General features: G+C 44.9%; 1 protein-coding gene across 14 annotated transcripts in view; it reads left to right on the top strand.

Annotated features, from left to right (window-relative positions):
- PROM1 (prominin 1) overlaps positions 1 to 21,207 on the top strand; it is a 179,075-nt gene that overhangs the window by 131,430 nt on the left and 26,438 nt on the right. For 10 of the 14 annotated variants that reach the window (XR_014464771.1, XR_014464862.1, XR_014465005.1 and 7 more), the window contains 9 exons: positions 3,243 to 3,395; positions 5,334 to 5,457; positions 8,816 to 8,919; positions 9,653 to 9,737; positions 11,610 to 11,756; positions 12,293 to 12,364; positions 14,571 to 14,663; positions 16,385 to 16,402; positions 19,305 to 19,358. Coding sequence is in view for 11 of the 14 variants with exons in the window: in XM_083163594.1 (XP_083019720.1) it covers positions 3,243 to 3,395; positions 5,334 to 5,457; positions 8,816 to 8,919; positions 9,653 to 9,737; positions 11,610 to 11,756; positions 12,293 to 12,364; positions 14,571 to 14,663; positions 16,385 to 16,402; positions 19,305 to 19,358 (850 nt within the window). In the remaining 3 variants the exon portion in view is untranslated. The remainder of the gene's footprint in view (positions 1 to 3,242; positions 3,396 to 5,333; positions 5,458 to 8,815; positions 8,920 to 9,652; positions 9,738 to 11,609; positions 11,757 to 12,292; positions 12,365 to 14,570; positions 14,664 to 16,384; positions 16,403 to 19,304; positions 19,359 to 21,207) is intronic. The other 4 variants (XM_083163596.1, XM_083163598.1, XM_083163606.1 and 1 more) reach the window with 1 other exon arrangement.

Below are 21,207 nucleotides of genomic sequence, written 5' to 3' on the forward strand. Positions count from 1 at the left end.
GGGAATTACATGCTTGTTGCCAGGGTGGGTACGGGGTACATGGTCGTTGCTCAGGGGGTTCCTTTCAAACAGCGTGCCAGAGCTACCGGAATACGCACTTCTGGGTAGTGCTGGGCTCCCTGTGCTCCTCTGAGAGACTCTAGTGGTTTAGCAGGACCTCTAGTGGCTGTCTCATCCAAGGCGGTGCCCATTTTCGTAGGTGCCTTTGCTTTACAGACTGTGCAGGCATCCTGTGGGTTGCAGGTTGGATGCGGCGCTGCACCTATGAGCACACAGCTCCACTCTGGGTTTTCCTACCTTCATAGCCACAGCTGGAAAGTGGGCTGATTACAGTTGAACAAAACCTGGTAATGGGTGAGAGCAAATGGCAGTTGACAATTTGCTTCAAAATGCTGGAAAACTGACAAAAACTGTAATTCAGATACTGTATTACCAGGTTTTTGTTCCAATCAGCCAGCCAGTTGGAATTAATCAGTATTGTCTTATGTCACCAGACAAGTGGCTGTATACTTTGTCCTCTGTACAAGCAGAGCTTGCAGACTGGCACGTGTGGTGATGAATCACACTGTATTTATTTATTCATTCATTAGTGATATGCCCGCTACCATGTGGAAGTCCGCTTGACCCTTTGGCGATCCTAATCAGCAGTAACCTCTCAGTTTACTGAATACAGTTACATCAGAAAACCAACTCATCTGTAAAAAAATAAAACATTATCTTCAAACTTGTCTGTACCTGAAGAAGTGAACCTGATATATTCCAACTTTATTACTGCAGGAGTACAAAACAACCTACTGTACACCAATGACTATATATATATATATATATATATATATATATATATATATATATATATATATATAAAAATCTCCTTTGAAATGCATTAAGTATTTGAGGTACAGTAAAAATATGAGGCTCAATCCAATTAACTTGACAGAACTGGCCCCCTCACAACCAAATCTCATCCTTACATGCGGGTTGCAATCAGTATCGGGAAAGTTTCCAAGTGTCCCAACACTTTAGCCACCGATCATTTATTGGAGCTGCTATTTGAAATATAGGCACGGGACACACGTGTTTCTAATCTTAGAGACAAGGGGGGGGGGGGGGTGCTCTAACATCCGCCGCCATAAATCACTGGCATTCGCCGGCTACCGCATTCTTAATAATCGCATATGCACTAAGATATGACATTAGTGACGCAAAGGACATCTCTTGTGATAAGAGCTGTCCTTTGCAATGCAGCCCCGGTGCTGGACTTCTGGGTCTGAGACCCGGGAGTACCACTGTTCATGCATATACCTCTGCACATGCGAGTGAAGGTGCCGGATGCAGGGCATGCTTGGAGGAATCCATGATGGATCAGTGCAGAGAGAAGCCCTTAGGCTTTAACACCCCGCCCCCAGCAGCGTACCCTGTGGGGGCTTTAGTGCAGGGTTGCCGACTTTATTATTCTCCTCTCCGGGAGAAGCCCGGAGAGGAGAGGTTCAGCAGCCGCTCAGGGGGTGGGGCTTAAGAGTGACATTACTAAAATGACGCGATTGTGCTGTTTTAGCTCCGCCCCCTCCTCTGAGACCCGATGATTGCGGCATTTTAATGCCGCGATCTGGGGGACCCCCCTGAATCCGGGAGGGTTGCCCACCCATTCGGGGGGCCGGGAGGGGGTCCCGATTTTCAGGAGACTCACGGAAATTCCAGGAGGGTCGGCAACCCTGCTTTAGTGCATTCCAAAATGTGGTAAAACCCCTGAAAATCGCTTTATTGCATTCTGTTCTAGGTTTGAAAAATGACAAGAGCTGCTTGGATGATCGTTTATCTCTTTATACTTTATCACTCTCTCTGTCAATTCTAGAAAAGTGTAGAATCACAGAAAATGGGTTTGACTGTAATACGTGGAATTTTCCCTGTAAACTTACATCTCTCTTAAGGCCCCCATTAACCAGAACAAGTTTGGACAGTTGACTGGTTGTTCGACAGATTGTGTGCACACTGTGGGTCAAGTGGTTGGTCTTCTGATCAGACGTGCTGTACGTCTGATCCGTCTGCTATCAATATGCTCAAACAAGCCATTGTATGTGCTTTAAAGCACATACAATCGCTGATTCGACAGCTCCACGACCTGCATATGATCAGGTCGTATGCATGTTGCCCTGATGTATGGAAAGCTTTACACCTTATCGTGTACACAGGGATATATATTATGCAACTCAGGAGATTGGACAGATTCACATTTACTTCCATAAAGTAGAAATGCCATGCTTTTTATACCTAGGCAAGACTGCTGATACTTCAGTTTTTGCAACACTGCTGTTAATGGCTGCAGCGTTACAGGACCGGGTGCTGGATGACTCATCGTCAGTCGGGATTCCGACGGTCGTTTGTCTGACAACGGAATCCCGACTGTTACAAGCCTGACATTTGGGATCCTGACTTACAGGGCCTATTTTCCCTCATGGGGGTCCCTGCAAGGGGCTTGAATGCGCTTGCCCCCCTGTCGGGCTCCTGACAGTTGGGATTCCAATGTTGGAGGAACGACAGTGGGAATCCAACTGTCGGTAGGTTATACCATACCCGACAGGACCTTCTCAGCACTTTAGCTAAAGACTTATTTATCTTCTCCATTCCCTTAAGCAGCGTTAGGCATTATCCTAACAGATCCCTGGCAGGGTAAATACTTAGGTAGTAGTTGGTGGATACTACTCAGGTGGCAAGGTATAAGGTCTTGCTTTTTATCTCTTTGTTTAGTCTACTGGGTAAAAGGTTTCTATGGCAACTACATTTTGCATCCAGTAGACAACAGGTTTTGTTATAGGGTGCTTTGCGATGCTACTTTCAGCTTATCCTCCCTCATAGACAACTTTTTGGGTGTCCCACAGTAGTTCTAGTTCTAATTTAAATATTTAAATTAAATCCTTTTCTCTAAGTGCCATGGAGGGTCTACTACTTTTTAAGTTGTTTATGTTTGTCCACTGGTTCAGTTTTTAGGAACGTACTGTACAGTAGCTCTGCTGGGCCTTTTGGGGAATAGACTGTGGAGTCTTGCTTTTTGGAGGTACATTTGAAATGCTCTAGCTCCTGTCTTAACATTTCGTAGTTCCAGTGTGACCAGTACGATTCAGAGGGGAAAAAATGAAGTTAAACTTGTCTGCATGTATCTCTTTTAGACAGATATAATTTAATGGCAAAACCCAGCTTCACTTTGGAGCAGGATCCTCCCCTGAATAATCCCCTATACATTACAGGTGGTTGGGATCTCTCGTCCTCTGCTGTATGGTGACGCTCATCATTGTCTTCTACTTCCTTGGCCTGCTGTGTGGTTCTTTTGGTTATGACCAACATTCTTCCCCAACCACTAGAGGCTGCATCTCCAACACCGGCGGGAACTTCCTAATGGCGTGAGTATAGCTTGTACAGATAGTATATTTTTGCCATTTACACAGTATGAAAAAAAAAAAAAAAGAATTGGTTGGCACACTCACACTATCTTAATATATGGAAAGGTGTTTCAACTCTTTGACTAACTAGTGCCCTATGTACAGTAGCTACTTTAAGCTTTTTAAAATGCAGTTGGGCGTTCTCACCCACACACAAACACACACACACACTCGCCCTTAGTTCTCTTTGCTCTACTCTCATCCCCAGTTCTCATCACTTTCCACCACCCACCTCCTTCTCCCTGGACATTTTGCCTCTGCACACCAGGCTCCTTGTTCTCTGCTCTGTGCAGCACCTCTCACTTCTCTAACGTCGAAATATCGAATTACCTTATGTAATTACTACCGGTCAGTTCTCTCTGCTGACATCATTGCTGACTGGTGGTGTCCTGCAGGGTATATTATGGAAACCATGCATTGCTTGTGTTCTACCCCATTTGATCCTGTGGTGGATTCTAGAACTACTGTATGGCAATGTTATTAAGTACAGTAGAAATAATGGAAGTCTTATAGATATTCAGAATATTCTTGGCCAGCTTTAGATGTTTTCTGCATCATGCTCATTGCCAGAGGGAGTTATATGCTTGTTGCCAGGGGGGGGAGTTATATGCTCATTGCCAGTGGGCAGGGGCAAACGCAGGATTTTCAGAAGGGGGTTTCCAGAGGGGCGGAGCAAAGCACGGAGATGGACACTTAGGTGACCCAGTATATGCCGGGTCAGTTAAAGTATTATAGATAGACCAAATTAATATATATATACATATATATCAGCAGTGTAGACTCCTGAGCATATCAATGTATTGGGGCCCCTACCGATCCTTCAGTGGTAGGGGTGGGGGAATCTTTGACGTCCCGCGGGTGGTAGGGGGTATTATATCAACCGCTCCGCATGTAGGGCCTGGATCAGTAATTTCCACTAATTACCCCTTTACTGCACAGATGGTGGGAGATGGGGTGGGAGAAGGGGGCATTGGGCTGAATGAAGGGGCCCTGATACATAACTTCCAGGGTGGTAGAGGATGTTTAATATGCAGAGGAGGAGTGTATAGTGGAGTGGGCTTATTATTCATAATTTTCTGGTGGGAGGACAGCTTGCTTGACTGCAGATATCTCCAGTTTCCAGAAATAGATTTCTTAGATTTTAATGGAAATAAAACTAGAGAATCCCACCTACCAAATGCTATTGGGTACTAGGGGATCAGAGTTCAGGAGGCAGAGCAATCCACCAATGTGTATATAAAACCAGATACCAGGTGTGTGGAGCTGGAGCAGTAACCAGCTGCTGGAAGGCTGATATCTCTGGCTCTGGGAACAGTAGAGACAAGCTACTAGTGTCCATCAAAGGGGGAGAGTCCCAGCTTTAGGAATATACCCTCAGCAAAACTCCAAGGGGGGGTTTCTGGGTACTCAGAAACCCCCCCTGCGTGTGCTACTGGTGAGGGGAGGTTGAATGCTCATTGCCAGGGGGTAGTTACTTGCTCATTGCCAAGGGATAGGGTACAAGCTCATTGCCGAGGAGATTTACATGTTTGTTGCCCAGGTGGTTTCAGTCTAACAATGCACCTGTGCTCCCGGAATCCACACTTCCTGGTAGTGCTGGCTGTGCTGCGCTGTTCTGAAAGACACTAGAGGTCCGGCAGGACCACATAGATGGCTGTAAGTGGCCAGAAGGAAAGTACTGAAGGTTCTTAAAAGGTGTCAAATGCTGATATTTGCTTTATTTATGGTTGAAAAATGATAGCAAGCAAGTGTTCAAATTTAACTCTTTGCAGTCTTTCTAAAAACAAACATCAGTGTGGGTTAGTTATTGAATTGCAAATTATGTTCTCGGAAGTTTACACACAAATAAAAATATACAGTATACTCTCCATGTTAATATTAATGTGTATTGCTGTTTAGTGGTGTTGGCTTCAGCTTTATCTTCTCCTGGATCCTCATGCTTACTGTGATTGTAACATTCCTGGCTGGTGGAAATGTGCAGAAATTGGTCTGTGAGCCGTTCCAAGACAAGTCTCTGTTTAAGGTAAGAATGTGTTTTATATGGGATGCGGTCATTTGGTCGAATGCATTATGGTCGAATGTCATTACATCGAATCCATTAGGTCGAATTGCTAAAAGGTCGACATGATTCTAGGTCGACATGGGAAAAGGTCGAAATGATTCTAGCTCGAAAGGTCATTAGTTCGACAGGTCATTAGGTCGACAAGGTCATTAGTTCGACATTGTCTAGGTCGACATTCACAAAGTCGACATGGGGTTTTTCACTGTTTTTTGAGCCGACATGTGCTGACAGGCGGTATTTCATGCCCTACCATCCACTAGGGCGTGGTGGGAGAATAAAATAGTGTGCCGAGCATAGCGAGGCACCGTGCCCGACGCATAGCGAGCGCAGCGAGCGATGCGAGGGGATGCAGTGCACTTTAAACTGTGTCCATGTCGACTGTGTTGACATTCAGGTAAAAAAACAGTGAAAAACCCCATGTCGACTTTGTGAATGTCGACCTAGACAATGTCGAACTAATGACCTTGTCGACCTAATGACCTGTCGAACTAATGACCTTTCGACCTAGAATCATTTTGACCTTTTCCCATGTCGACCTAGAATCATGTCGACCTTTTAGCAATTCGACCTAATGGATTCGATGTAATGACATTCGACCATAATGCATTCGACCAAACGATCCCAACCCGTTTTATATATATAACCCTGGGTTTCACCATACAGTATGTGGGAGAAGACGGTAGTCTTTGGGGGAAATCTACTAAGATCGAATGGGTACGAATGCTGGCCTTAGGTCAACACACTCAAAAGGTCAACATGGCTTTAGGTCGTCAGGCTCAATAGGTCGATACAAACATTAGGTCGACATTGGGAAGGTTGACGTGTTTTTCACAGTTTTCGACCTGAATGTCAACACAGTCGACATTGACATTGAATTGGTGAACCACGTCCTCTCGAATGGCTCATTGCACTTGCCATGCTTCGGGCACGGTGAAATCGGCACACTATTATATTCTCCCTCCACGCCCTAGTGGATGGTAGGGCATGAAATACCACCCGCGACCTAATGACCCTGATTACTTAAAGCCATGTCGACCTTATGAGTGTGTCAACCTAAGGCCTATCGACCTTCAGTGGTCGAGCTAATGCATGTCCACCATCCTGTGGTTGACCTAGTGACCATATACCGGCTGGTTCTGGATGCAGAAATACAGGTGTGGGGGGGTCAAATGGGGTCCCCCTGTATTTCTATAACCAGCACCAGGGGCTGGCTGCGGTGGCTTTGCGGAACCATAGATTAGTACATCTATCCCTTTGCGTTTCCAGTCTGTCTAAATACACAAAATAAATGCACATGTGTTATATTATGAGACAGTATAGAAATGTTTATGAATCATCACATCTCCTTGATATATTAGAGTTCTAGCCTAGGAATATTTTTTAATAGAATTTACTCATCAGATTTTATCTTTAAATTCCAATTCTTTGTTCTACTGGTAGATCTTTCATTTAAACTTAAACTATTTACTACTTTCTAGCCAGTCGTTCGACACTTTTAAATCAGGGTTGCTGACTTGCAAAAAATTCTCTCCGGGAGAAGCCCGGAGAGGAATCTTTCATTACGAGTTTGGGGGGTGGGGCTTAACGGTGACACCATTAAGCCCCGCCCCCATTAGGCAAATAGCCGCAATAACTGATCTCCATGGAGGGGGCGGGGCTAAAGTTACACGTTTGTGCCATTTTAGCTCCGCCCCCTCCTCTGAGACCCACGGATTTAATGCCGTGATCGGGGGGGCTCAGTGGGGGTCCCCCTGATTCCGGGAGGGTTGCCCACCCTTCCGAGGGTCGGGAGGGGGGACCCGATTTTCGGGAGACTCCCGCAGATTCCGGGAGGGTCGGCAACCCTGTTTGAAATCTAATGTGAAATGTGTATTTTGCATTGTTCTGCTCCATTGATTTAATTGAATTTTGTGAACAAGACTTTTGAAGGGCACTGTAAAATGCTTCAGACAGGTTATCTTTCCATTACATAAAGGAGTAGTGTGAAGTGGTATGTAATCCACAGAAATATGATGCTTCGGGGGGAAATCCCACTTTCAGCTCAGTTTGCTGTGCATGCTTTCTCAAGCCACAACCTGTATGACAGCCCATAGCTGTCACTCGCTGATTCCCACTTTGGGCTCCAGGCACCAGCAGCCACCCTGGAATTTTGTTTCAGACACAAATAAAAAGTCTCTATTTTTTTCGCTACGTTCGTCTTCATTTGTTTCAGCAGATTTCTGTTTGTGCGTTTGGTTACTAGTTTGCTTTAAAAGCTTCTTGCGGAACAAACTAAAGGTGTAACAAATGTGATTACATTCTCTACATACTATTTTGTTACCTGCATATGAGCAGTACATTGCCAGTAATTTATGTCATATAGAGGTGTTCAAAGAGCAAGATCTATAACTTGTAATACTTTGCTGGATAATTACTGGTGTACAGTCTGCTATAGAACACAAAGGATAATGTCACAGAGTTCTGAGTGACATCATAGCCTACTCTACAGTATTTGTGCAGCAAGCTTATAGATCAATGGGTTTGTGTTGCAAGATGCGATACTTCCATAGGCGGAGAGCTTTTTGTTTTGGGTAGCAGTTGTAGCCAGAACTGTGCCTCCAATTTATACTCTTTTACATCTAAATGCTGGGTTCCATCCGGGTTTTTGGACCCAGCTTCAACCCAGTTGCAACCCGGCTTTTGGCCCCTTTTACACGGTGTCCCCACCTGGCATAATGCTGGGCAGGTGACGTCACCGGAGGTGGCAACTTTTTCGTTGCAGTGAACGGCTCTCGGGTCGCATCAACCTGGGTTACCCATTTACACTACACCCCGATCTGGGTTGAACATTTGCCGGGTTGAAATCCTTGGTTTCATGACCCAGTATAGAGCTTTTACACCTGCAAACCCAGGTTTTTGCGCGGGTTATTACGGCTGGTGCTCTATAGTTTTATGGTTTCTTAGGAGGTCATGTAGCAATGGGAAAACATCACTGGGCACACACTTGCAAATCCACCATGCAGATCAGATGAATGATTATACAATCAATGTCCACCCCCAATGGAATATGTACTGTATAATGGGTGCAATGTAAGCGGTGGGGAGGGCCCAGCCGTAGGAGGCTGCACTAGGCCGGGTCTCCTCATCTCTTATAGTCCTGCTGGTCCACCCTGACCCTGGAAACATATACTGTAGCTATTTGAGAAATCTGCTGTAGTCCCTCCACAGAACATATCCCTCAGAAATATAATCGGATAATAATTCCCTATAGAAAACTAACTATTGCTTTCATTTTAGATGGTGGAGATACAGAGTAACAGTCACATTTTTGATTCCGCAGGTTCTGGATACACCTTATCTGCTGAATTCACAGTGGAAAAATTACCTGTCTGGAGTCTTGTATCAAAATGCGAATGTCAATCTCACATTTGAAAAGGTTTACAGGTAAATGTATTTTTTGCGGAGAAGCTCATGGAGGGTTGATGGAAACAATTAGGGGGTGGGGGAGGGGGTGCTAACCAGAAGAGGTTAGGACGCTTTGCAGATTGTTCTGCTAGATGAAGGCCTTTTAGCAATACCTAGAATCTCCCATAATTCATCTGGGAGTCAAGCTTTTACCCCGGCGGCTCCGACTCTATGGAACTCACTTCCCCGCACAGTTCGAGGGACCCCAACTCTACAATCCTTCAGCAACAGACTCAAGAATTTCCTGTTTACTCATGCATTCCTTCATTCCTTTAAGTATTGTTATGAAAAGGTTTTCTGCACTTCAGTGTTCCTGTACTGTATTACATTTATTCTATCTGTTAAGCGCATTGAGTCCTATTGGAGAAAGAGTGCTATATAATAAAATTATTATTATTATTATTATTATTATTATTATTATTATTATTATTATTACATTGATGCTAGCTGGCTCCCAATCCCAAGTGAATGCTGCATGTTGTATGCTGTTGTGTGTACGCAGTGCAGCAACAACACAACAGGACACAAATGTAGGACAATATTTAAATATATAGGGAGAAACGAGAAAGATGAGTTTACAGATGTTCCATAAAATAAATATCTAGTTTATAAAATTAGAAAGCATAATTAATGTCTCATAGCTCGTTTATAGTATACTAATCAATTGTGTATTATTGATATTTTGCATTTTATTTCTTTATATATTTTCTAGCGATTGCAAGGAAAACAAGGGGATATTCACAGCACTCCAGATTGATAATCTTTTTAATCTCAATGAATTTCTGAACATCAGCATGGTAAGAAAGATACTTGTACGGCATGGGATTCACAAAACATGCAATTGCTGGGATTCATGATGCAATTACTGCTGTTCCCAGCAGTGGCGGATTATCCATGGGGTAACGGGCAGTCGCCCTGAGGCCTCCCACATCCGCCACCCCACTGCTGCGGTGGTGGCGGGTCGGTGGCAGGCAGCAGGGTTGGGCAGCGCAGAGCGGGCGGGGGGTCCGTCGGCGGATGTGAAGTCAGTGGCAGGGTCCCTGTGGAGGATGGGAAGTCAGCGGCGGGGTACCTCTGGCAGATGGGTACTAGTAGCTCTATTAGTTCCCATACGCCGCAGGGACCCCACCACTGACTGCCCATCAGCTGCAGGGACTCCGCTGCCTCCCTAGCGCTGCATGGACCTCGCTGCACAGGTACCAGGGTAAGGGGGGACCTGCCTCTGTATGGGGGGAGGGGGGCTGTCTCCATCCAAGGGGGGGGCAAAGACCTTTTGTTGTCCAGGGCCCCCACAGACCTTAGTCCAGCCCTGATTCCCAGGGGTAGCAGTGTCTAAGATTCACGGGATACACTATAGGTTTGTCTGGGATCCACACGGCATGCAGTGACTGGATTTTAAAGGGGGGGGGGGGGGTGTTTCAAGCATTTTTAATGATGAGAGAGCCTCTCAGGTAGGCTTAACCTTTCTAAGGGGTAGATGTATGAAGCAGTGATAAGGGAGGAGAAGTGATAAAGTGCCTGGTACTTTATCACCGGCCAATCAGCTCCTGACTGTTAAGTTATGGGCTGGGATTAAAAAGGGACCGTTAGGAGCTGATTGGCCGATGACAAAGTACCAGACACTTTATTACTTCTCCTCCCTTATCACTGCTTCATACATCTCCCCCTAAATGTGCCTGTTACTATGCTCCAGTCACAACAGGCACCTAATCAGTGAGATTTACAAGAGCACAGTGGCTAGAACATAACTTACAGGGCTGAGACTTTCTATTTTTTAGGATCCTTTTGGTGACCTTTAATGTTAATTCAAATCTCCTGGATTGTTTACTGAAGCCAGGGTACCACCAAGGAATTTGCAAGGACAGTGATTTGCTGCAGTCACTATATGACTGTTATCTGGGCACAGCAGTCCTTAATGTTGACTCTCAACCTAGTCAACCTGCACCGGTGTAACAGTAGTCTTCTTGTGCTAATGCTCTTTAGTGTGAGCTGTGGCTGCGGGTGAGAATATTTTATTAGTAATAGAAATTTTAATTCAGATAAGAACCACTTGGTCTATCTAGTCTTTAGTTAAACACACAAAAATGACAGAGGCACACAGGCATCTATTTACCTCCTCCCTGGCTCCACTGCTGCCTGCAGAGTACAGCATACAGCAGCGGAGGCTGTGTGCGCACCCCGCCCAACCTCCATACAGACCGCAGGATGCAGCGGTCGGGAGGTTGGGCTCCCCCATTGCTGTAAACGGGAGCCAGGTTGGATGACCCGTTATACCCATTCACACTGCTCCACCACCCAGGTCCTCCCCAGGTTCCACCCTGGTCAGGACCTGGGTAGGATTCCTGGGAAAATGTACTTTTTTTTTTTTTCCAGCTAACCCATTTACACCACCGCTGGCCTGGGTCACAGAGGCTAAAAAAACCTGTGTTTTTACGGTGATGTAGAAGGGGTATTAGAAATCTCTCTCATCAAGCATTTGAGCACATATGGAACTAGACACACCTTCTGGGTGGAGCCTGACACGCCCCCTCCAAGGCGCACCATGCGAAACTCTGTTACGAACTATAATATTCCTGAGAGTAGCTGTAAAAGTGAGCAAGTATACTAGTAATGTGGTTACTTAGTAGCTTGGAGCACTCTCACCAATGTTTGTCGGTTGTATTTTTCAGTATGTTGATGAAATATCGGACCGGATAGAAACAATCAACATAAACCTGAACAATATTGTTTTGCTGGATGAAAAAGGAAAGCGGAATTTAGAAGATTTTAGTTCCATGGGAATTGAAGAAATAGACTTTGATGCATTTTTAGCAGAGGTATTTTCTTACTTAGGGTACTGACATGTATGCATTACAATACTCTACGCTAGCTTTGCAGCACTTTACAAATGTGCTATTCTTTCAATATCACTAATGGAAACCCTTCCTATCCCAGCGCTTTCCAGCCTCAGTCCTAAAGGCACATTGAGGGGTTTGGCCATTTTTCACCCTATTCCGATGGATCGGGGATAAAAATCAGGTGAAAAGTGGGCAAATCAGATGTGTTTGACATTCAATCCGATGTACCGCATTGGATCACATGACCACATGCAAAAGAACCGTTTGTAATGTTCAAAGGGGGATTGGCTGGCCAAACACTACTGCGAGAAGTCGCAGTAGCGGATGGCCACCTTATGTGTACCTTGAGGACCGTGGCCTGTCCTAAACCAATGCAATGGTATTTATGTCTTAAATGTCATTAAATATAAACGTAATGAATTTTAAATACATTTTAATGAGTGATTTGCAAATCGTTTTATGTAAGACATACAATGGAAGATATGCACTTTATTCAGCTTATCTGTAATTTGTAGGTGGGCAAGAGCAGTACTAACGTAGATCTCTTAGCATTTGCCAATGAATTGGAGGGAAATGCCGACATGTTGGTAAGTATTTTGCCACATTATTTGATTGTAATATTTGAATATTGGGTATAATATTTTAGCCATGATCATTTTTATATGAAGGCAATAATACATATGTTCAGCACATATACAGTATAGCTGCTATCTCTTTTATCCATGCTTTCTTATCAGACTTATCACCCACCCAGTTTGGTGAATATGTGTAGCCTGTATTATTAATCTTATCCTGAGCCCGGCAATTGGACTTTACAGCCACGGCGTGACGCTGTTGTGCAATTACCAGAAAGTATCATTGTGCTATTGAAAGTGTATTAGCAGTAAAGGAGATTAATGGTAATAGTCCATTCGCAGTGAAAGGTTTTCCTTTTTAGCAAAAGATTTTCTCCCTCTGTACAATTATTGCCATATTATTTCTTTTTGCACCTGAAAAACATTCTATTTTCAGGTGACAACACGTTGAATCCGTGACAAGTTCATGGACCAGTGTTTTTGATGAAAAGTGTGCTAATTAGGGCAGATTGGCCGCCTAAAAAAAAAAAAAATCATGATGAGTATAGGTATGGGGGCTAATGGAATTGATAGCCCTGGGGACATGTTTTTGGGAAAGCAGAGGTCTGCTGAAGTCATTTGTGCAGTCGCTAGTTCTGTACCCATTACAGCCAATCAGAACAATGGGCCTTATTTTGGTTCATTCTTTCTGACAAAATCCTTCTTAGATGGACAAAACCATGTGCACTGCAGGGGGGCAGATGTAACATGTGCAGAGAGAATTAGATTTGGGTGAGTAATTTTGTTTCTGTGCAGGGAAAATACTGACTGCTTTATTTTTACACTGTAATAAAGATCTCACTTTGAAGTAAAACCCCACCCAAATCTAATTCTCTCTGCACAAGTAACACCTGCCCCACCTGCAGTGCACATGGTTTTGCCCATCTAAGAAGGAATTTGTCAGAAAGAATGAACCAAAATAAGGCCCAATATAACATGTTATTTATGTTTGGCATGATTTTTTGGTACTCTTTACCTAGATGGGCGCCCATCGCGGGTACATTTATGTCTGGCCGCGACGCGACCGACGCGATGCCCGCGATTTCCCATTGAAACCCATGTTAAACATGGAAATCGTGTCGGTCGCGGCCGGCCATAAATGTACCCGCGATGCCCGCGACGCGATGCTCCCGATTTCCCATAGGAATCAATGTTAAAAGGCGCGATGGACCCGATTTTACTGTTAAATGGCTCAATGGACCCGATTTGGCCATAGGAATCAATGTTAAATGGGCCACAGAGCCCATTAACCCTTAAATGTCCCCCCCAATTTTTAACGCCACCCCACGATCCACGCCAACCCGAAGCGTGGCGAGCGCAGCGAGCCCGCGAGGGGCGGCGGTACGCGTCCTCCGACCTTTTCATGCCCTACTATCCACTAGGGCGTGGAGTGAGAATATAATAGTGTGGCGAGCGCAGCGAGCCACCGAGCCCGAAGCGTGGCGAGCGCAGCGAGCCCCGCGAGGGGATGCGGATACCTTCACAGTTATACGCATCCCCTCGCGGGCTTCACAGGTGTCCGTGGCGACGCCGACACCTGTGAAGCCCGCGAGGGGACGCGTCTACCTGTGAAGGTATCCGCGTCCCCTCGCGGGGCTCGCTGCGCTCGCCACGCTTCGGGCTCGGTGGCTCGCTGCGCTCGCCACACTATTATATTCTCACTCCACGCCCTAGTGGATAGTAGGGCATGAAAAGGTCGGAGGACGCGTACCGCCGCCCCTCGCGGGCTCGCTGCGCTCGCCACGCTTCGGGTTGGCGTGGATCATGGGGTGGCGTTAAAAATTGGGGGGGACATTTAAGGGTCAATTGTGCCTATTTGGGCTCTGTGGCCCATTTAACATTGATTCCTATGGCCAAATCGGGTCCATTGAGGCATTTAACAGTAAAATCGCGGTCAATCAGCCTTTTTAACATTGTTCCCTATGGGAAAATCGCGGTCATCGCGGGCATCCCGATTTACCCGCGATGCCCGCGATGACCGCGATTTTTACCCCCGACGACCGCGATTTCAATCGCTGGCGCCCAACTAAGTAAAGAGTACCGATTTTTTTTTTTTCACTTTCACTGTCACATTCTGAAGCTTACTGTGCATATAATGTTGTATTTGTTAATCTCTCCCATGAAGTCACATTGTACAGAAATTACGGCATGTCTCAGAAACCTTTCTTTTTATTTGTAGCCAAAAGGAGCATTAGGAAATGCATTAAAGGGACACGCTAATAGTATACGGATGATACACATTCAGCAAGTCGTACCAATGGAGCAGACAATGGTAAACAATAAAGAATACGGGTGTGTTTCAGTAATGCATAAGATAGGTTCCCTAGATGTGTAAATCTATAATGTAGTAGTACCTTTTTATATTTATAGAGAGCCTCCACAAATAGACCAGCGGTCCGACGATCTACTGAAACTTCTAAAAAAGAATAAGAAGGACTGTCCATAGACACCAATCAGATTTAAGTTACAAAATAATAGCTTGAATTTGATTGGGTGCTGTGGACATCGCTTCCCCTATTCCTTTTTAGATTTTTTTTTTAGTTTGAGACACTCTTAGTGAATAGGAGGGATCGCTACATCTCCTGCAGCTATTGTAGTTAATGGTTTGCGATGTTTATTACATGTGGTTGGCACGCAAACTTTACTAACAATAATCTGAATTCAATGATCCTGAATTAATATATTTTATAATGTTTTTGTAACAACAATGAGGTTAAAAGTAAGGATTTATATCCTAAAAATAATTATGTAATGCAATGTGTGAGTGGACCCATCCTGGAGAATATGTCAAATGCTTGGTACCTGCACAGAATTTGGCATGATGTTTGTGGTGCATTACTCCTGGAAAAGAGATAAACTGGAGATAAAGTAAAGATAAGGTAAAAGGAGATAACACACCAACCAATCAACTCCCAACTGTCATTTTCAAACACCGTTTATTGGCTGGTGCTTTATCTCCTTTCACTTTATCTCCAGTTTATCTCCAGTTTAAGTGAAAGGAGATAAAGCACCAGCCAATGAACTGTGTTTGAAAATGACAGTTGGGAGTTGATTGGCTGGTGCTTCAACTTCTTTTACCTTATCTCCACTTTATCTCCAGTTTATCTCATCTCCAGACTTCATACATCTGCCCCAGTGGACCATATTGAAGTCCCAACGAACCAGCAGCTCATAGCAAAAAGTACAGATGCTCATTTATTTGCACATGTGCCGGACCCCCTACCTTACTGCGCATGTGCAGTGCGGGTCTATAAGGGAGGACGCAGGTTGACATTAGACTGTCAAGGACTGACAGTCTGATACTGTTTGTGGGCAGAGAGGGGCAATGAAGGTCTCAGTTTCTCCAACTGCCTTGTAGGGACAAGGCCAGGATCCCTGTCAGAGGATGTACATTTCCTGGCCTCTTGGTAGCTCCCGCGGTGGCTGGCTTCCACGACCCCATGGGTCACATAGCCAGCCGATGTTGTTGCAGATAATCCGATACCGCGTCCTACTACACAACACGGATCAGTAGGTGTTAAACCCTCTGCTGCGTTACCATGTTAGTGCTGTCACTGCTGCTCCATGTAAGCAGCAGCGAGCGATAACATCGCCAACACATGTGATTCAGGCCCCATATTAGCAACACGTTGTACACATATGCAGCTGCCAGAACTGTCTTATACTAGTAACTCTATAATGACACTTTAGTTTCCCCTTGGGTGAGTAAGTCATCCCCTAATGACATTGCTAGTGTTCCTGAGTGGTGTTAGGCTTTCGGTGCAGTAACAGTACATGTCTGATTAAGGGCGTGTGCACTGCTGCAGGTAGTATATATTGTACTCTGCATTGTGGAGTTCAGGAAATGTTTTACCGGTTATAGTTTTAGGGCTGTAATATGATGCAGCATGCTATAGTATGTAATGGTTTGCTCACAGAGTAATTCTAGGAGCCATGGTTTGGTTTGACTTACATTTATTATATCCGTTTCTTCTTGCTCCTCTGCCTTTCAAGAAATATGTAAAAGCCAGGGTAAGCATAAGTGGCGTGTTATACCTCCACTGTGTCTGTGTTGTCCAGTGTTGTTGGGTTGATTCTAATGCTGATTTATGGTACAAATCCAAATAAATGAAATGAAGGCTGAATGCCAACTTTAAGATGCAACACTGGCCAAGCTAGAGGCACTGTAGACTAGTGCACGGTCAGATCACGGTTTATAGGGGCTTAAGTGACTTACAGTATGTGACCTCAAATAGCATGTGTCGGTCAGGAACACACAGCACTTACAGATTACATGTAATGCTCTCTGGCGTTACTGCAGTCAGTGAGCCCTCACAACATAAGGAGGGCATGGGGAGAAATTACTTTATGTGGAAGTCCAGAGACAGAGTCCTGGTTGACTCGCATGCAATCAGATCCTGAATATGGGCATTAGCATGCAATCTTGAAGTACCATTGTCTCAATGACATAAATATAAGTACACAGCTTTATCTGTGGTCCCATTTTACTAGGGGACCTAGTAAATTCACATTCAAACCTGTCCATAACAGAGGCAGACATTTTTTTTATATTCAGTAGATGGTAGCCAATGAATTCTCTAGCAACCATTTTCACACATACAGCCTACTGCAATGTTTGGGAGACTCCAAAATACTGAGGAGATCCTACAGGGTCACGAAAGAGCTGGTTACCTACCTGCACCCTGCCTAATTCCAAGTGAAATGGAGAGGAAAGTGGTGGGATGATGAGATTCTTAACAGATTGCATCGTTGTGGCTCCAGACCCTGTTTGATGCAGTGACTCCACTGGGCTGTGGAAATGCTGTGATTTGTTCCACCCCCCAACAATGGCTACCAGGACTCCCCCCTCCAGGATCTTTCCCAGTGATCTTTCCCAATGCCTAGTACTGTACTGTAAGATTATTATAAGCACTTTCATATTTGTCCAGCTCACAATAGCCCCTTCACTTTGATAAGCAAAGGGTTAACATTTGTAGCTTGGTAACTTGGCATTATACTCTCTAGGTCACGTTTCAGTATCAGAATATGTAATCTACAGATACTGTCACATTGTAAATACAGTATGTTTAAAGTATTGCTGCTTAAGGAACAATATGGGTCTGATGCTGATTTGAAAGTATATTGGACACAAAACAGGTGCAAAAACAGCATATTTTATACGCCCATACCAAGGCTTATGCTGAGGCATAGACAATGACGGATACATCCAGCTCTGTATCTATAGCATATCAAATTAGGTTTTACCTGATGCTAGTTGGTAATCCGCCAAGTGTGCCAGCAATATACAGATGCTGTGTGGAAGTATAATAAAACAAAATACTCAATGTTGAAACTACAATATAACAGGCAAAAATTGCCATGAGTGTCTGCCCCTTAATAGATTAGGTACAACTCTCCGTCTCATGTCGGGGGAAATATGGTAAAACATGTGCACAAAAACATAATCCGTGCATGAGCAGTGAAGAAGGCACCTGTATCTGCTTCTGAGGTCAATCCGTCATCATAAGTGTGGAGTGTTATTGCTGCCTACTGTATGAGTGTAAGTATCAGCAGTGTGTACAGTACTGTATGAGTGTAAGTATCAGCAGTGTGTACAGTACTGTATGAGTGTAAGTATCTGCAGTGTGTACAGTACTGTATGAGTGTAAGTATCAGCAGTGTGTACAGTACTGTATGAGTGTAAGTATCAGCAGTGTGTGCAGTACTGTATGAGTGTAAGTATCAGCAGTGTGTACAGTACTGTATGCATGCCCTCGGCCACCAACAGATTATACGGCTACAGAGAGGGGTATATTTGTGCGGGTGTAGATTAGTTTGCAATTAAGTGAACACACCATTTATTAGACTGACACCTCCCTCCCCGGTCCCATTTCTTCAGGGCAAGTGAGCGCAAGTGTCAGATTCACACAAATGTACAGTACATGCACATAGATGCACGCGGCCTTTTCTGTGATTGACAAAACTATCTTGCTTATGTTACGTTAATGCAAAGTGCAACTCGTCTCCTATACTGAATCACAGCTGTGACGGAATTTCCCTGAAGCAGGTCCCTTGGTGCAGCATATTGTACTACAGTACTGTATGCACCTATTTAGCGCTCCCATAAAGTACCTTTCAATTTTATGCAAATGAACAAAAAGTGCATATTTTTTATTATTTATTTATTAACAGTTTCAGCGCACACATATTCCGCATCGCTTTACAGAGAACATTTGAACACTCACATCAGTCCCTGCCCCAGTGAAGCTTACAATCTATATTCCCTACCACATGTACACGCACACACAGACATTCTGGGGTTCATTTGTTGGGAGCCAATTAACCTACCTGTATATTTTTGGATTGTGGGAGGAAACCGGAGTACCCGGAGGAAACCCACGCAAGTACGGGGAGAATATACAAACTCCACACAGTTAGGGCCATGGTGGGAATCGAACCCATGACCTCAGCGCTGTGATGAAGTAATTCTAACCATTACACCGTCCGTACTGCCAAAAGTACTGTTATAAATTGTGTGTGTGCGTGTGTGTACACGTCCATTCACTTACAGTATTTTGTGGGCAGTCTTACCATATAGGCAATTGGCTTGCATAGAAACAGAGATATTGTTTTATACCATCATTAATGCAATGTGATTCTAACCATAGTGTATATTCACTCTCAATAATTGTTACTGGGATAAGAGAGATATATGATTCCTAAAACTCAACAGCAGCTCTGAGACCATACAAAAAATATTAATTCTTTGAGAAAACTATTACAATTGTGATAATTGCACCTACTGTAGCTTTTTGCATGTTAGTTAGCTGCATGTTGTCCTTTTGTTTATTTTATAAGCTTTGTTTCTGCACAAATTACGTTATTTCTCCATCAAAATCCATTCATATTGCTAATTGCAAAACTTGTTTTCTAGGGTCTTTTAAATCAGAGTATCAAATTGCTGCAGAGGACACTGTTTGATATTGAGGTAGGTGAAGACTGTAGTTCTTGATGATACATATCGTGTAACCATGTGCTGAGGATATACTGTCTGGGGTGAAGTTGCTGGGTTAGGACACAGTGGGGTCGATCCTATTAGGGAACACCCAGCATTTTTATGGGGACGCCCAAAAAACATTGGTGTTCCCCTGACCCATCCCCCTTCACTCCATTCACAAAGCAAATGCCTCAGCGAGCGTGATACTCACCGAAGGCGTTCCCACAGGGAGTCTGCACATGAGCATATTCGCCCATGCGCAGACCCGCATCGTCGGCCGGGGGAGTGAATTAGGACCGGGCCGACCAGGTCTGAATCACCCCCCTTGTATGTAACTTGTGGAATGCATTTAATGCCAATTGGGTGTAAAAACCTATAAATACAACATTAAACATATAGTAAATTAGTTTAATTGTTATTCTGAATTAAATATAGTGTGAGCTGCCACCTATAGACCAGGTGATCTGCCACCTATAGACCAGGTGATCTGCCACCTATAGACCAGGTGATCTGCCACCTATAGACCAGGTGATCTGCCACCTATAGACCAGGTGATCTGCCACCTATAGACCAGGTGATCTGCCACCTATAGACCAGGTGATCTGCCACCTATAGACCAGGTGATCTGCCACCTATAGACCAGGTGATCTGCCACCTATAGACCAGGTGATCTGCCACCTATAGACCAGGCGATCTGCCACTTACAGACCAGGCGATGTGCCACTTACAGACCAGGCGATGTGCCACTTACAGACCAGGCGATGTGCCACTTACAGACCAGGCGATGTGCCACTTACAGACCAGGCGATGTGCCACTTACAGACCAGACGATGTGCCACTTACAGACCAGGGGATCTGCCACCTATAGACCAGGGGATCTGCCACCTATAGACCAGGGGATCTGACACCTATAGACCAGGGGATCTGACACCTATAGACCAGGGGATCTGCCACCTATAGACCAGGGGATCTGCCACCTATAGACCAGGGGATCTGCCACTTTTAGACCAGGTGATCTGCCACCTATAGACCAGGTGATCTGCCACCTATAGACCAGGCGATCTGCCACTTACAGACCAGGTGATCTGCCACTTATAGACCAGGTGATCTGCCACCTATAGACCAGGTGATCTGCCACCTATAGACCAGGTGATCTGCCACCTATAGACCAGGTGATCTGCCACCTATAGACCAGGTGATCTGCCACCTATAGACCAGGTGATCTGCCACCTATAGACCAGGTGATCTGCCACCTATAGACCAGGTGATCTGCCACCTATAGACCAGGTGATCTGCCACCTATAGACCAGGTGATCTGCCACCTATAGACCAGGCGATCTGCCACTTACAGACCAGGCGATGTGCCACTTACAGACCAGGCGATGTGCCACTTACAGACCAGGCGATGTGCCACTTACAGACCAGGCGATGTGCCACTTACAGACCAGACGATGTGCCACTTACAGACCAGGGGATCTGCCACTTACAGACCAGGGGATCTGCCACTTACAGACCAGGGGATCTTCCACCTATAGACCAGGGGATCTGACACCTATAGACCAGGGGATCTGCCACCTATAGACCAGGGGATCTGCCACTTTTAGACCAGGGGATTTGCCAACTATAGACCAGATGATCTGCCACTTATAGACCAGGAGATCTGCCACTTATAGACCAGGTGATCTGCCACCTGTAGAGCAGGTGATCTGCTAACTATAGACCAGGTGATCTGCCACCTATAGACCAGGTGATCTGCCACCTATAGACCAGGTGGTCTGCCACCTATAGACCAGGTGGTCTGCCACCTATAGACCAGGTGGTCTGCCACCTATAGACCAGG

The sequence above is a fragment of the Crinia signifera genome, chromosome 1, assembly GCF_055691185.1.
Source record: "Crinia signifera chromosome 1, ASM5569118v1, whole genome shotgun sequence".
Taxonomy (NCBI): Eukaryota; Metazoa; Chordata; class Amphibia; order Anura; family Myobatrachidae; genus Crinia; species Crinia signifera.